Here is a 16812-nt window from a genome sequence, read left to right as displayed (position 1 = left end):
CATCAAGGGTTAAACAACATATAAAAGAAATTCAAGAACAATTTGAAAAAGATTTATGTTCAGAATTACCAACAGCATTTTGGAATAGAAAACAACACATAGTAACTCTACCATATGAACCAGATTTTAAAGAACAAGATATTCCTACAAAAGCAAGACCTATACAGATGAACCAAGAAATGTTAGAATTCTGCAAAAAAGAAATTCAAGATCTATTAACAAAAAATTTAATTAGACCAAGCAAATCACCATGGTCATGTGCAGCCTTTTATGTAAATAAAAATGCTGAAATAGAAAGAGGTGCACCTAGATTAGTTATTAATTACAAACCCTTAAATAAAGTTCTAAGATGGATAAGATATCCAATACCAAACAAACAAGATCTGTTAAACAGACTTTACAAAGCAGAAATTTTTTCAAAATTTGATATGAAATCAGGTTTCTGGCAAGTACAAATAGATGAAAAAGACAAATATAAAACTGCATTTACAGTACCATTTGGACAATATGAGTGGAATATAATGCTATTTGGATTAAAATATGTACCAAGTGAATTTCAAAAAATTATGAATGACATTTTCACACCATATGATTTTATAATAACCTATATCGATGATGTTTTAGTATTTAGCCAGAATATTGATCAACATATTAAACATTTACAAATATTTTACAAAATAATAAAAAGAAATGGACTAGTATTAAGCAAATCAAAAATGAAAATATTTCAGACAAAAATTAGATTTTTAGGACATGAAATATATAAAAATACAATAGTACCAATCCAAAGAAGTATAGAGTTTGCTGACAAATTTCCTGATGAAATTAAAGATAAAAACCAATTACAAAGATTCTTAGGATCATTAAATTATATCTCTGATTTTTACCCGAATTTAAGAATATTTTGCAAACCATTATATAATAGGTTAAAAATAAATCCTAAACCATGGACAAAAGAACATACTAAAATTATTCAGGAAATTAAAAGGTATGTCAAAAGGCTACCATGTTTAAACATTTGTAACCCTGATTTTCCTAAAATAGTAGAAACAGACGCATCTAATCAAGGATATGGAGGTATCCTTAAACAAAAAATAAATGATAAAGATTATATTATTAGATATTATTCAGGATTTTGGAACCCCACACAAGAAAAATATTCTACCATTAAAAAGGAAATTTTATCAATTGTTTTATGTGTAACAAAATTTCAAAGTGATCTATTAAACCAAAAATTTACAATTAGAGTAGATTGTAAAGCAGCTAAAGATGTATTAACCAAGGATGTCAAAAATCTAGCTGCTAAACACATTTTTGCTAGATGGCAAGCCTTTTTATCTATATTTGACTTCGAAATAGAACATATTAAAAGCACTGACAATTCTATTGCTGATTTTCTAACAAGAGAATTTTTGCAGGGAACATCATGAATAAAGGCAAAGACAAATCAGAAGAGGCACCCAAGATTTCATTAAGACAAAAGACCAATGAGACACAAAAAATAAATGTAAATTTATTTTCGGGACAAAGTCCTCGACCAAATTTCAACTTATCATCATCAGGACAAAGTCCTAATGCATATATGCATAGGCCCATGTTTACTAGTAGTACAAGTATAATAAATAGACCTCTTAGCCCAATGTCCAGTGCCCTTATCACAAGACCAAGTTCTCCTCAATCCAGATCTCCAAGCCCACAATTTACCTTGTTAAATAAATTTTCTCCTCTACAACCTCAAAAATTAATAACCCCTTCGACCTTTAAACAAGCTGTCACTGGGCAAAGCTCAAGTCCAAGCCCAACATCTTCACCAACACAACCACTACAAATAACCCAGCCAGAATATAGTTACAAGGCCATTGAAGATACTATTTTAACCATTGAACCAGAATATTGGTCACAAAATTCAAACCTTAATGTTTACCAACTTTGTGAGTCCATTTTTCCAAAAACCCATTTTTATATCCCTGACAATTTTGCCAAAAACCAATCCTTTTATGAGACCATACTTGTTCAAACAAATTCTATTCTTATGTATAATAATTTTGATCCTCATATTAAACATAAAATCAGGTATTGTAAAGTCAGAATAATCAAAGTATTTACCATTTCTGATTGGGGACAAGAACCTCATAAAAGTAAAGATATTTCTTTACCAAATGGACAAATTACCAAATTTAATTATTATGATTATCAATCTGCTTGGGAGCGCACGTTCCTAAAACAAAATGACCAATTATCCATTTCATTTTTCTTTTACATTTCTGATGATTTTTCTTACCCAGTACCATATTGGTTCCACCACTGGTGGCATAAGTTCGGTATTGATTCCACCATTATACCAGAACAAATTATCTCAGCCCAAGACCACTTCTTCGACAATACTCACTTACCAGATAACATCCTCCTATCTCCTAAATGACTGATTTATTCTCACCTTTTCCACATCCCTTGGATTTATATGTCAGAATACCAAATTAAAGACTATACCCTAAATAATTTCCAAATACCCAATTTAGTCCGCAAACACAAAATTAAATGGTGGCCAAAGACTGACCTAGACAATTGTGGCCCAAAAGCTGTTGATCATTTTCTTGATTCACAACCCCAATATTGCAAAACATTAAGCCCTATCCAAATTACCAAACACGAAACCTTCCTTGCTAGAAAACAACAGATTATAGCCCAAATGGCCAAATGCATATCCGAAGAAGAATACGACAAATTATTAGAAGAGCTCAAAGAAACAAAAAGTTCTGTCTCATCTCCTATAGACATTGCTCCAGACAATGATGATTTCTTTACACAAGCAGAAATGTAGGACCCCCTATCGGCCTACACTCTGACATGTTGCAGATAATCATCAAACAAAAGACAAAGAAGATGACGCAAGCATTGGCGTCACACAACAGCTTATTAACCACTGGCAGACAAAGAGCCGACATCAGGGCCCACAATGAGTCAGCAAAACACTCAACAAGTGATGGCCGACAAAAGCAAAGATAATGGCCGACAAAGACAAAACACTGGGACCCACACAGAATTGACCAATGACCGCTCAAGTAAAATGAATTCTCTCTTGGCATCCGGACCGCTCAACTCTAATGAATACCCATTTGAAGTCCGCCCATGGATATAAATATCAAGCTCCAGACCAGTTGAAGAACACATCGAAATTTACAAAGAAAATTTCTCTCTCTCTTATGTATGCCAAAGTTAGCTTAGCTTTATTTTCAACAATCTGTAAGGGAACCGTTGTTTACTACAACACGGTTGTAGCAGTATTAGTTTAAATATTTGTATTTTATAAAAGTAAGTATTTGTATTTATATTCAATTTTAATAATACTTTGTATTATACAAATTGCTACTGTGTAAGTCCGTATTGACGGCAATCTTTTCTCTCTCTCTATGCATACCAATCTGAGTTAACTCTGGGAATCCAAGTTAACATTGCAGGAACCCTAAACCAAATCAATTTGTATATCATGATAAGTATGCTCTATGGTTGCAGCTTCGGCTGATCTGCCATATCAGAAATTGTGTTGCTCATTTGACACATTAAATTTCAAAATGTTTAATCAAGTACTAATTAATTGTTATTTAGCAGATTATTATTTACAAAAAGGTTATGATCAGATAATTAACAATAATTTTACAATAGCAGAATATTATTTATTTATAGCTGATTATTATCTTAATTTAGCTTATTATTATTTGATTTATGGTTATTTTTAAATATTAAATATATAACCATGAGGTTTATTAAATCAGCTTTAGAAAATTTAAGTCTAGTCGATTTAACAAATAAAAGAGAAGTAGAAACATTTAAAAGAAATATAATTCAACAAGGTAGATTTATTTGATTCAAAAAACAAGGTAGATTTATTAGTGATTATCATACTACCAATCATAATGAATATTGCGATTGTAGAGAAATAGAACGGACCTTAGAATTATTTAATTCTATGCTTATGTATCTTGAAATATTATTAAGTAATAATAATTTTTAAACATGAATATTACCATGTCTTCATTTTTATACGTATCTGGAATGATGTATGTATGGACCATTGTATGTATACTTTATGAATTTTGTTTTGATTATTGGTATTTTTCTAATAACATCTAGATATACAAGGTAGTCATAAAATCAAAGTTATAAAATCAAAGTTATAAAATATTTAAATCATACCTGGGTATATATTTATATAAATTTATTAATATATTTTATTTTTAAATTTAAATTAAAATAAAAATTATTTTTTACATAAATTTTTTTTCATATAAAAGTTTTTTAAATACAAATTATTATTTTTTACAAACAAAACGAAGGCTTAAATTTTCAATTTAAAAAATTTACCTTTAAATTAATCAAATTGAATGAATAAATTCAACCGAATATAATAAAATTAAAATTTTGTTTTTATCTCATCTGAGTTTGAGAAAATAGGGTGATTTGGGAGATGTGGTAACCAATTGAAAATTAAAAAAAAAAAAATCAATACAAGATGCAGTAAAGTATTAATTGTATATATAATAAATTAAAAAATAATTTACATTTAATATTTAATATTTCATAAATTTTTACAATTTAATCCGTATTTTTTAATTAATAAATAATTTAATATCTAATTTTTGTTAATTAAAAAATTATTTTTTTTAAATTTATTATTAATTAAACCGATTAATTGAAATAATCAATCTAATTTTTGTTAATTAAAAAATTATTTTGTTTAAATTCATTACTAATTAAACTAATTAATTGAAATAATCAATCATAAATTACGGAAGGTAATTCAAATTAAAGAGATTAATTTATAATAAGTATTAAATTTATAAAAAAATAAATTATTATAAATTATTAATGATAAATAGATTAAATTATTATAAAAAATAAAATTCAAACAACTAATTTATTATAGTTCATCAATAAATTTTAATAAATAAATGGTTTCACTTTTTATAATGGTATTGCATTAAAAAATCCTCTATCATGTTAAAATATATAATGTAATTTTAAGCTGTAGTTTTTTTTTTTTTCATTTTGTACATTTACTGATGTAATATATTAAAAAATTTATATAAATCTTTAAAAAAATAATATATAAATTTATTTGCCTTAACAGAATTAAGAAAAATATTTAATATAAAATTATAATAAAATATTTTAATATAAATTAGAGATTTAAGTAATTTTAAGTAATTTAGAGGTTAAAAGGGTAAAGATTTATATAGTAAAAACAATATTTAATGTAAAATTATTATAAATAGTTTAATATAAATTAAAATTTTAAAAATTTAAAAATGAAAATTTTAAGGTTTATACAGTAGAAAAAATATTTAATATAAGATTATTAGAAATATTTTGATATTCATTGGAAATTAAGAAGATTATGTTAAGATTAAAATGTACTTGAGTTTTTTACGAGTAATTATAAATTTTAGAGAATGAATATTTTATTAATGAAATAAAAATTTAAAAATTAAATTATTTATTATTTAAATAAAAATTAAATATAATTTTTATTAAATTGTAAAACTACAGTATAATTTAACTTTTTAATTTATTTATACATATACATATAAAATATATATTTACTACAGTTTTTGAATTATTATTAAATTTTTTTTTTCAAGGGTTACCGTCTTATAGACACGGGATTCCTAAATCACCGTGATTTGGGGGATATTTCTTTTTAAATCTTTATATGGATTTTTTTATTATTTTTACTTTGGATAATTAAAGAAAAACTTAATTATTTAATTATTAAACCTTTAAATTTTATAATAAAATTATTTAACACTTTTCAATTTAACTTTTATAATTTATATTTATGCATAATTACATGTTAATAAGTAATTATTATAAGTTACTAATGAAAAGTCGAATTTTTCGTTTATAAAAAATCAAATATCAAATTATAAATTGAGTTTTTTTATTATTATTATTTATTTTCATCTAAAAAGTAAAATGCTTAACGCAAACAGCGTAAGCAAAATAGGAAGTCGTATCAATTGTCCCCCACCCCACCATTTTGGAATGACGATTTTAACCTGTAGCTTGGAGTTCAGTGGAGCACATGTCTTTGGAAAGGGGCGAGGATATTTAGGTAATTAAAAATGCACATACCGTAGTCGCGTGGAAATACTGAAATACATTTCTTTTCACTAGGGGCGTGACAATCACGCGGGAGAGACAGGCGTGAAGGAGACAAGCATCATCATTTTCAAAAAGCAGCGTGCATTTGCTAATCGCTATAGCAACACACTACAATACTTCACTAGCATTAAAGGCTCCTCTCCTTCCTCCCACCACCTCTCTCTCTCTCTTTCTGTCAACCAGAGTCCAAAGCTTCCAAAATCAAACTCTCATCTCAATCTCTCCATATCTGCTGCCATCTCTCTTTCTCTCTGCATCCTTCGAAGCTCCATTGCGGCGTCTGTCTTCGATGCTCACTCTGTAGAGTGTAAATGCGTTGTGTTTGGCTATGGATTTGTAGATCTTTGCCTCATTTTGTGGATCTGCCACTTCACATACGCGCATTGTCCCACTTTTCTCTCTCATAGGGTTTACGGCTGTACTCAGTCTTGGTTGCCTGCTGCTCTGTTTTGCTGTATTTGCTCTTCGTTATGTGTTCTCTCAATGTGACTCTGCAATGCCATGACGTGGCTCGCCGGAACCCTAGCAACTTTCGTTGCATCTCTGATCAGGCTGCTGTTCTGCTTCGAGGTCGTCTTTGCTTCTGACCATGGTCTTTGTGGATTCTAGTTTGGCTTGAAAGATGATGCCATTTTTCATGCTGCTCCTTATTTGCTTGCTTACCTTTGCTTTTACTTGTTCAGGTATTACTTTAATTTCCTCATTTCTAGGAAACAAGTGCTTTTAAGCTTTTAAAGTGGTTGATCTTTGGTTGTTATTTTGAGGCAACTGCTATTTAGCTTATCGATGTCTTCTGCTTAAGCATATTTTTATTCCGCCCCTGCAAAAAAAAAAAAAAAAAAAAAGAAGGAAAAGGGATTGGAGTTGTCACGCCATAAGTTGTGCAATTTTGTTTTTGTCATTCAACTACAATTTCAAGAAATGCCGGAGAATTTCCTACTCTTACCCGTCATTGGTTGCTTGCTTTCCCCATTGTGAGTTGTGGAGGAGTGTCTAAAGATATGGTAGAGCAATCTATGTAGTGTGAATTCACATATCTGCATCTTCAGATTAAAATGATTGCTGATTTTAGGTGAGAAATGCAAGGGATACATACAGAGATGGAACATAAAATTAAACATGTAGGAAAGGCACTGTGGATAATGTATATTGCTTCCAAACCGAAGGAAACTAACAAATTGATGGCTTAAGTTTGGATGTAGGCTTATATTTCTGTACTTCAATACTTCATGCAGCCAAAGTGCCTCAGGTATCCTTAATGATTTGTAGGATAAGCTGGTAGCTGTTTCTCCTATTTCTAGGTTCAAGGTTTAATTACAGCTGGTTTTGCTTGAGCTTGGACTTATGTCCAAAGCACTTTGCACCATGAAAGTAAAAGGAATATATGGTGATAAGGCATTACTGGAAGGAGAGAACATGTCAGCTGCTTGAGAATTTTTGCTCCACAAAGTAAAAAAAATGTTTTTCAATTATGCAGGAATTCAATAGAAAATGAAATTGCTGCTGTCACTTACATTCTTAAAGTTCATTAATGATGCATATTCTGTTGAATTTTTGCATTTCCTCCCTAGTTTGACAATTGATCAAAATCGATTCCCTTTATTAATTTTGTAAATTTTCTTATTATGCATTCCTTGTATGAATATCTATGCGTAATTAGATATAATCATGATTAAAATGCCCTGAAATTTTCATCACAAGGTTCCAGAAAATTGCTTTATTGCGGAGAACTGACATATACACTTGTCTCCTTCTTTAGGGCATCCGTTATTGCATATACACTTGTCTCCTTCTTCTCAGCCAAATTGGCAATTATCTGCAAAGGAAAATTTGGTGGAACATGGTAAGATTGCAAATATTACAGTTTTATAGATGAAAGCAAAATTTTTCATTCTATGCTTTTTTCTGGTAATTTCTTTGCTTAACTTTGGATTAGATATCTCTGGCTAGGAGATTGCATTAGCTAAAAACCCTTATGAGCTTATGGATGTGATTCCAAAGAGACTTTGGTTATTACATGCCATAGCATACAGTTGTGCAACCATCATACTAGGGAGATCAGAAATGCTGATCGAAGAAGGTGGATGCTGTCAAGATTTATTTATGGTCGCAATTGTTGGAACTGTGGCATGTATGCATGCTTTGACAAAGATTATCTTTTTTCCTTTTTCATTGGATGTCACTAATTTGTTTTTTTAGTTTTTAAATTTGTAGGACACTGAAGTATGTTCTCTATGAGAAATTTTATGTGGATAAACTTATGGGCATCTTTGGAAGGTGATGAGAACTTTCATGTTAAAATGAGAGTTTGAATGCTTTTATTCCAGCAAGGGTTATTCAGTAGTCAAGGGGCTGAGTAGGAGTGTCTTAGTTTTGTAAGTCCAAAATTTGTTGTTATAGGAAACGGGCTCCCACTTTTGCAACCAGGTGCTGCTGGATCAGTGATGTAGAACCAATAGGTATTAGGGTATTTGGGGTGAGGACAAATCCTCAAATTGAGAGAAACTAACCTCAAGTTATTTGCTCAAATTAAGCGTCAATAATCATTTAAAATCTGTGAATATGTAAAGAACTTTCCCTAAATAAGTAGTCCTAATATCTGTTAATTTCCTACATCAAAGGTTTATCTTGTTTGTTAGAATGGAATCCTTTGTGGATGATTTAGGCTTTCTACTTGACGGATCTCTGTTAAAATGGTTTAAAACCTGAGCTTAGATGACATGAGCTTTTGGAAATCTTGCAATATTCTGCATTATTATACCATAAAGTATTCTTTTTTAAATCACACTACCTTTGTTTCTTTATTTTCTCAGCATCGTAGCAGCATAGTGTACAATTGATGTTGCATTCCTTCAAATGAACTGCTTATCAATGTCATAAGCTATGGAACTTTGATATCTTCTTATATCTTTATATAGGCACTTTTTGAACAGCCTGAGCTCGTTATTCTTTTGGCATTGTATATTCAAATCACTTGACTTCAACTGCTGGCAATAATATCATGCATGTACTAACAAGTATTTTGTGCATAACATGTAAGATATCATCTGATTGGCAGTTTTGAGAGAAATATAATATGAATTTAGGGAAAAGGAAGGTAAAAAATTGATTTAGGAATAGACTGGAATATCCTTTAAATGACAGAAAATGAGAAAGGTTTAAGGAGGAGTTTTTGTCTGCTTCATAAATCTGATTTTGATGCTAACATGACACACCGTTTCTCCACTGTTAGATAAAAATTTTGAACATTGTTGGACAATAGGCATTCTTTATCAATCTGGGATCAGCTGATTTTAAATCTCCTGACCTTTCCTTTTCCTGTGAACCACTTGACCTGAGGCACTTATTGGTGAATATCTGTCTTTCTTTGTGGGGGCTCATTTTGAATTTTCTGAAGTCAAGACCAGTCTTAGTTACCTTTCTCTATTGTGAGTCAGTGTGCTTTTAAAACAGGAATCATTAAGTCAATCATGTATCTTGTGTAAGCTTATTTTGGTTTCATTTTACAGTAAGTTTTTTTGTTAATCGGTAACACATAACAGATAAGAGTACTGGGGATTCTCTGTTGCTCACAGGAAGGTTGTTTTCTATGAGTGTGCCATTTGTTCAATCACAGCTGCCTCCAAAGCACATGGTTAAGCCTTCTGTTCCACCTGCAATTTCTCCAGTTTATCAGGGTATTACTCGTAATCACAATTGCGGTATTTTTACATTTTATCGTTGCTGACATTTGCTCATATTATCTCTTCTCTTGCAGCATCTGCTTTTGGTCCTAGCAAAGCTCCCATACATAGATATCATAGTCATCATCATCATCATCGTGTGAAACCTGTTGGGGTTGCTGGCCCTCCTTCTGAAGACCAAGGTAAAATTTTGACATTAATCTTAGTCTATATCCTTGTCAGATATTTTTGACTTTATGATTCTGACAAAAGAATCATTGGCAGGTTGTGATCAAGTATGCATTGAGCCACTTACAGCAGCTCCATATGGCTCTCCACCATGTGGTTGTGTTTTTCCTATGAAAGTCAGACTTCTTTTAGATGTAGCTCCTTATGCTGTTTTTCCTGTAATGGATCAGCTAGAAATTGAGATTGCAGTAGGAACATATTTGGAACAAAGTCAAGTGAAAATAATGGGTGCCAGTGCTGATAGTCAAAATCAAGGAAAAACTGTTGTAGATATCAACTTGGTTCCATTGGGAGATAAGTTTGATAATACCACTGCAATACTGACATATGATAGATTTTTGCATAAGAAGGTACCTCTAAATAACACTCTTTTTGGTGTTTATGAAGTGATATCAATTAGCTATCCAGGTAATAACCTCATTTATCCCCAAGTCTGTACTGTTTTACCATTGTATTACTGTGCATTGGTTATGACTTTAGAGTCTGCAACAGGGATTCCTTCTTCACCACCATACCCAGATTACATGGGGAATGGTCCTAGTGGAAGTGCTGGGAATCTTCCTATTACTGCAAATTTTGTGAGCAAGAGCCAGAAGATGAATCTTAGAACCATTGCAATCATTGCTTTATCAGCGTTTGTGGTCTTACTGGTTTTCACTGGGGCTGTCTTCATTTGTATAAGATGGAGAAAGTTTGGAAGACCATCAAGTGCAGTTGGTCCTACATTTGCAGCATCCATAAAAAAACGAACTGGTACATCCATTTTACCTTCATGGCTGTTTATATGTACATGACACTATGGACCAAGTTGCATGCAATGTTTATGCTACTCATGACAGCTCTTTGATGTCAATCTTGTCAGGACCAAAGTACTTCCTGCTAATTTGGTTGGCTTCCATCATTTGTAGGAGTGTAAATAAACCAAACTGTTTGTGAGCTATTTGAGACTCGGCTCGATAAAAGCTCGATCGGGCTCGGCTCGATAAAAGTCGATCGGACTCAGCTCGTTTTCTAAACGAGCCGAGCTCGAGCTCACTTTTTAGGCTCGTTTAATAAACGAGCCGAGCTTGAGCTTAGTAGTATTCGGCTTGTTTAGGCTCGCAAGCTGACTCGTGAACAAGCTCGTGAGCAGGGTTGCGAGCAAGCTTATTTGCTATCACTAATCCCACATCAAAAGTTGAAGGGATATGGAGAATCGTGACTTCTCTATAAAAGGACAATCCTTCTACATTCTTTTTCATTAGTTTTGAGTTCGAGATATTTTAATTAAACAAAAAAATTTAATTTAGAAGTCTCTTAATAAATTTATAATTTAAATTTATTTATAATTTAAATAAATTCGAATTATATTGAGCTTGTTTATAATATAATCGAGCTCAAATTCAAGTCTAAATGAGTTTAAATTCGAGCTTTTTGAATGGAGTTTGAGTTGGCTTGTTAATGTGATAAACGAGTTTATTACGAATCGAGCTCGAACCGAACTCGAGTTTAATATTTATTTTATGAATCGAGCTCGAGCTTATAAATAAAGCTCGAGCTTGAGCTCGAGCTTATAAATAAAGCTCGAGCTTGAGCTCGAACTCGAGCTTTTAAATTTATTGTCTAATCGAGCTTGAGCTTATCAAAGCTCAGCTCGGCTCGGTTCGATTACAACCCTAATCATTTGCAATAGAAAATTTTTTTAACCAATGTTTGTCATTGTTGAATCCCACATCGGTTGTGGAAAGGGTTAATGTGCCCCTTATATGGGCCATAGGCACTCTTCCCCCTTGAGCTAGCTTTTGGGGTGAGTTAGGCCTTGCCCAAATTTAACATGGTATCAGAGCCTCCCCATCCGATGTTGGGTGCCTTATAAATGTGCTACGCACTGGTAAAAATTCTGGGCGTGAGTGGGTGTGTTGAATCTCACATCGGTTGTGGAAAGAGTTAATGTGCCCCTTATATGGGCCATAGGCACTCCTCCCCCTTGAGCTTAGGCCTGGCCCAAATCTAACAGTCATCACTAATATGAAGTTGACTTCAGTGAATTAACCTCAGAAGGTTGCCTTAACACCTATAAGTTCAGTGGTATAACATAATAATTTTTATCAGGATTGCTTCCATTTCTTAATTTGTTCTCACTGTTTGCTTCTTTGTAGTCTCTAACAAAGAAAGCAGTTAGGAAAGTTTACGGAAATGTATGGTAGCATAATCTTTCTCATAAAAGGCCCGTTTGGGATGGAACACACTATTCTAGTTGTCCTGCTTTATCTGGTTTAGTTTGTATGATATCTGGAGCTGTGTGCTGGTCAATTGATGTTCTCTAAGTGTAATCAATTAGAACAAATCATATCCAGGTTTGTTATATTTTGGATCTTCACTTCTTAATGCAGGCATTGGGTCTTTCTTGTCAAGTAGTATTGCAAGCTCAACATCAATGTCCCTTGTGTCAACCATGGCTCCTTGTGTGCTTCCTGTTAGAACCTTTCCATATCCTGAGCTTGAGAAAGCAACAGAGAAGTTCAGTTCAAAGAGGATTTTGGGTGAAGGGGGGTTTGGACGTGTTTACCATGGGATTATGGAAGATGGAACTGAGGTTGCAGTTAAACTGCTTACACGGGATAATCAGAATGGAGACCGTGAATTTATTGCAGAAGTTGAGATGTTAAGTAGATTGCATCACCGTAATCTTGTGAAGTTGATCGGTATATGCATAGAAGGACGCACTCGGTGCTTGGTCTATGAACTTGTTCCCTATGGCAGTGTTGAATCCCACTTGCATGGTATGTTTCCTTTGGAATTTTGAAATTTATGTTGAGTGATACTTGTGTCCTTGTAACTTATCACCTTATTGACTAGGCTTCCTGTCTATATTCTATTTTCTAAAGAAATGATGACTTTATGAACTTAAATATTATCCAATACCCCCAATACTTGTGTTTCAGGCTTGGACAAGACAAGTGGACCTCTTGACTGGGATGCACGGTTAAAGATTTCCCTTGGAGCAGCTAGAGGATTAGCCTATCTTCATGAAGATTCTAACCCTCGTGTAATTCATCGAGATTTCAAGGCTAGCAACGTATTACTAGAAGATGACTTCACACCCAAGGTCTCTGATTTTGGTTTGGCAAGGGAAGCAACTGAAGGAAGTCATCATATTTCTACGAGGGTCATGGGAACTTTTGGGTAATTGTGCCAGTCATGATACTTCTTTCTTTAGAAGTTCAGTTATGTCACCAAAATTTTTTGTGGCGGTCTAAATTTATACATATATTGTTCATAAGTTTCAGTATTTTTTTAGAATATTACTATTAAGTCCCTATATTTTGCAAAATCAATCTATTTAGTTCTGTTAAATAAATTATTAGTCAACTTGTTTTGGTCTTGGTAAAAGGGACTAATGGATAATTAAAATTACATGGACTAAATAATTTATATAATTACATGAACCAAATAATATGAATATTCAAAGCTAAAACAAGTAGACTGTCATTTTATTGACAAAAAGACTAGCTAATTTCATGAAATACAGGAATGTCTTTATTGGGTGATTAAGGAATAGGGACTGAGTACTTAATTTTGACAAAGCACAGATCGGAATTCAACCTTCTTTTGGTATATTTGATAAGCCATATGACCTCGACAACAAATGAGTTTTTTTCTTTTGGAAATTCTAAAATCATAAATGTACAAAATTAACCTCCAATTTGTCTATCTGAATTCTGAACTTCTCCTTTTGCAGGTATGTTGCCCCTGAATATGCAATGACAGGGCATCTGCTTGTTAAGAGTGATGTTTACAGTTATGGGGTTGTTTTGCTTGAGCTTCTATCTGGAAGAAAACCTGTGGACATGTCCCAACCTCCAGGGGAGGAAAATTTAGTAACATGGGCACGTCCATTGCTAACCAGTAGGGAAGGATTGGAGCAGTTGGTGGATCCCTCCTTGGCGGGAACTTACGATTTCGATGACATGGCTAAGGTGGCAGCAATTGCTTCTATGTGTGTTCATCCAGAGGTGACTAACAGACCCTTCATGGGTGAAGTAGTTCAGGCTCTAAAGCTAATATACAATGACATGGATGAGACTTGTGGAGACAACTGTAGTCAAAAGGAGTCTTCTGTTCTGGATTCTGACTATAAAGTAGACCTTGCCCCTTCCGACAGTAGTTGGTGGAATGCTGGCGGGATATCCCCTCGAATAACTTATGGGCAAGCGTCTTCTTTCATTACAATGGAGTACAGTTCCGGTCCACTTGAAGAGATGGAAAATAGACCGTTTTCAGCTTCGAGTTTGGTTGGGGATCGGTTGTCTTTAGCTAATAGGCAGGGGAACAGATCAGGTCCCCTGAGAACAATACGGAATAAACCAGCATTTTATAGATCAAGAGGAAGCATGAGTGAGCACGGTGGGCTGCTTTTAAGACGAGTTTGGGACGATGGATATTGGGTATGAGGTTGCTTTTGAGAATGGTTTCCAAGTGTACAGTTCTTAGGACCAAGAAGTCTTGGTTGATGTAATTTAGGCATTTGGGATTTTATATTAGTTTACATGTTTGGAGAGACCTTTTCTTCTGATTTTCAAAATCTTGATTCATTAATACACAAGTTGGAGATGTAAGCAGAATACATTTTGTATTCTACATCTGTTTAATTGTTTCATATGCAATGTTTGGTAGGCTGTAATGCAATCAAATTTTCTATTGAGATTCAATAGAAAATTTGCTTGCAATACAGCGTACCAAATATAGTCTTATAATTTGCTGTTCTATCAAACCTTGCAGAGTGACTTAAGGCCCCATTTATTGAGCTGGAAATCAATTCTGATTGTTGATACTATCATTGGACTACACCTGATTTTTTTATTTTTTTTTTGGTACAGTTGGGACCTCAACTTTGGCGAATGATTATTGTAAATAATGATAACAGTAATAAATTCATACTAAAATTATAAACAAAGCCCCCCCTCACTCTCCCTGTATATATAAGTTGTTCCAAGATAGATTATGCCGCATTGGTATTTGTTTACTTAGTACCTAATTACAGTGGGGGATGATGCAAAAGAGAGAGATAGAGGGAAAGCACCGTCGAAGTTGCAGTTATCGAAGAAAGGCATATGAAGGGTTTGGTTGGCTTTCCCTGCTTTTTGGGCAGGGGAATGCCGGCCTTTAGTTTTATTTTGGTTGTGCTTTGTTTTGTTTTTGCCTCAACCGGTGAAACCTCCTCTGATTGGTGGTAGTTTTGATTGTTCTTTTAGTTTGTTGCTTTCTCTACCGCTTATGAACTTCAGTTTAGGGGTTTTGTTTTTTGTGGCTGAGGAAGTTGGTTTGTATGCCTACTTTGGCTGAATGATGTCTGAGGTGTTACAGACTGGTGGATATTGGCGCTGGTGTTTGCTTTGCTTGATGCAAAAGATCAAAAATGGCGATGAACGTGCTGAGTTGTGCTCCAGTCGTTTCTACGGCTGGCGCGTTTTTGTGGGTAGACTTTTTCTGTTTTGGTTTCTATCTTGTATTTAGTATGTTGCGCCTTAGTTTGATGCGATTACAATTGTATAGTCCAAAAAAAAAAATTACAGTGGGGAAGTTTACAGCAAATCCTGTCAGGTCCTCTGCCTCTAAAATTACCCCAGGCACATCAGATGGATGCCTAAATTGTGGGTTTTTTGCTAAATTAGGGTCGGGGGAAACTTTATTCGGGTATTTGGGGTGGGAAAAAACTTATTTATAGATTTAGGGTTCGTCTGCCGCGTAGCAGGCGAAAAGAGTACCTGACACCTTTTTGAGAGGCGCCAAGCGTACCTCGGCGACTAACCAGGATCAAGCTGGCGCCTTTTTGAGAGGCGCCAAGCGTGGCTTGACGGCCCACCTGTATTTTGCACATTTTTAAAATATATTAATATATTATTAATAATATATTTAAAATAAAAATATTATATATTATTATTTGAATATATTATAATTACAAAATTAATATTATGGTATTTGTATATACTTAAACTACAATTATAATGAATGTATAAACTTAATTACTATATTTAAATAAAATTAATAATTTGTAATGAAAAAATAAAAGTGAATTTAATAATGATGTAATTAAATATAATTTAAAAAATAAGAATATATTAATTAACAATTAAAATTTAATTATACATAAATTAATTTACAGTAATATTCTCAAATATGTCTAATGATGACCATGTAAATGACCGCCGGACAATGTCGTGGTCTCCTCTCATTTTTGTGTTGTATCGACACCCGTCAAATGATGGCTCTTGTTGAGCTTCTTGAGAATTTTCAACATCATCGTCAGCCATAGATATATTTAAATCAGGAGGTTGAGATCGATGTCTTGAACTCTCCCCAATAACTGGATCCTGAGTTGGAAAGCCGAAATCCCCTAAATAAGGGGTTGAAGAAAATAACTCAGGAAAATCCGAAGAAAACAAGCTAAGTCGGCTTGAGGGATCATCCAGTGATTGTCGAGGGAATGCTGGAAAAACAAACTCTGATGGAGTATGTGGTTGCGCAGGGGAGAAGAAGTCGAACGACGTGCTAGCCATGCCTTCCCCTCCAGTCTGATTGTAATTGGGAGGAGTTGGAGTAAATGACTGAAAAGGCATAGAAGAAGGCCCCGGTGTCCATCCTGTACACTGACTCTGAAAATCGTCTCCATAAGTGGGCATTTGTGAAGATTGGCCCAATTCTGTGTATGAGCCGTATGGATGGAATGTGTAACGACCCCAAAATGGACCGTCACCGG

At 33.5% G+C, this 16812-nt stretch overlaps 1 protein-coding gene across 8 annotated transcripts; it reads left to right on the top strand.

Annotated features, from left to right (window-relative positions):
- The first annotated feature begins 6261 nt into the window (after nt 1–6261).
- On the top strand, nt 6262–14819 carry LOC110630204 (receptor-like serine/threonine-protein kinase ALE2). Of its 8 annotated transcripts, XM_021777570.2 has the most exons (9): nt 6264–6845; nt 7922–8005; nt 9738–9839; nt 9920–10027; nt 10110–10481; nt 10566–10826; nt 12446–12835; nt 12998–13238; nt 13795–14819. In XM_021777570.2, exons 1-9 carry the CDS (start codon nt 6785–6787, stop codon nt 14504–14506), a joined length of 2331 nt encoding a protein of 776 aa, XP_021633262.1. In that variant the 5' UTR covers nt 6264–6784; the 3' UTR covers nt 14507–14819. The 8 variants fall into 8 exon arrangements, with proteins under 8 accessions (XP_043805663.1, XP_021633261.1, XP_021633262.1 ...); XM_043949728.1 differs by lacking the exon at nt 10566–10826 and having other exon boundaries at nt 6262–6845; XM_021777569.2 differs by having other exon boundaries at nt 6262–6845; nt 10110–10826.
- Nucleotides 14820–16812: the final 1993 nt, after the last annotated feature.

The sequence above is a fragment of the Manihot esculenta genome, chromosome 13 (assembly GCF_001659605.2).
Source record: "Manihot esculenta cultivar AM560-2 chromosome 13, M.esculenta_v8, whole genome shotgun sequence".
Lineage (NCBI taxonomy): Eukaryota > Viridiplantae > Streptophyta > Magnoliopsida > Malpighiales > Euphorbiaceae > Manihot > Manihot esculenta.
Note: the sequence above shows the minus strand (reverse complement) of the source record. Positions and strands in the feature narration are given on the sequence as shown.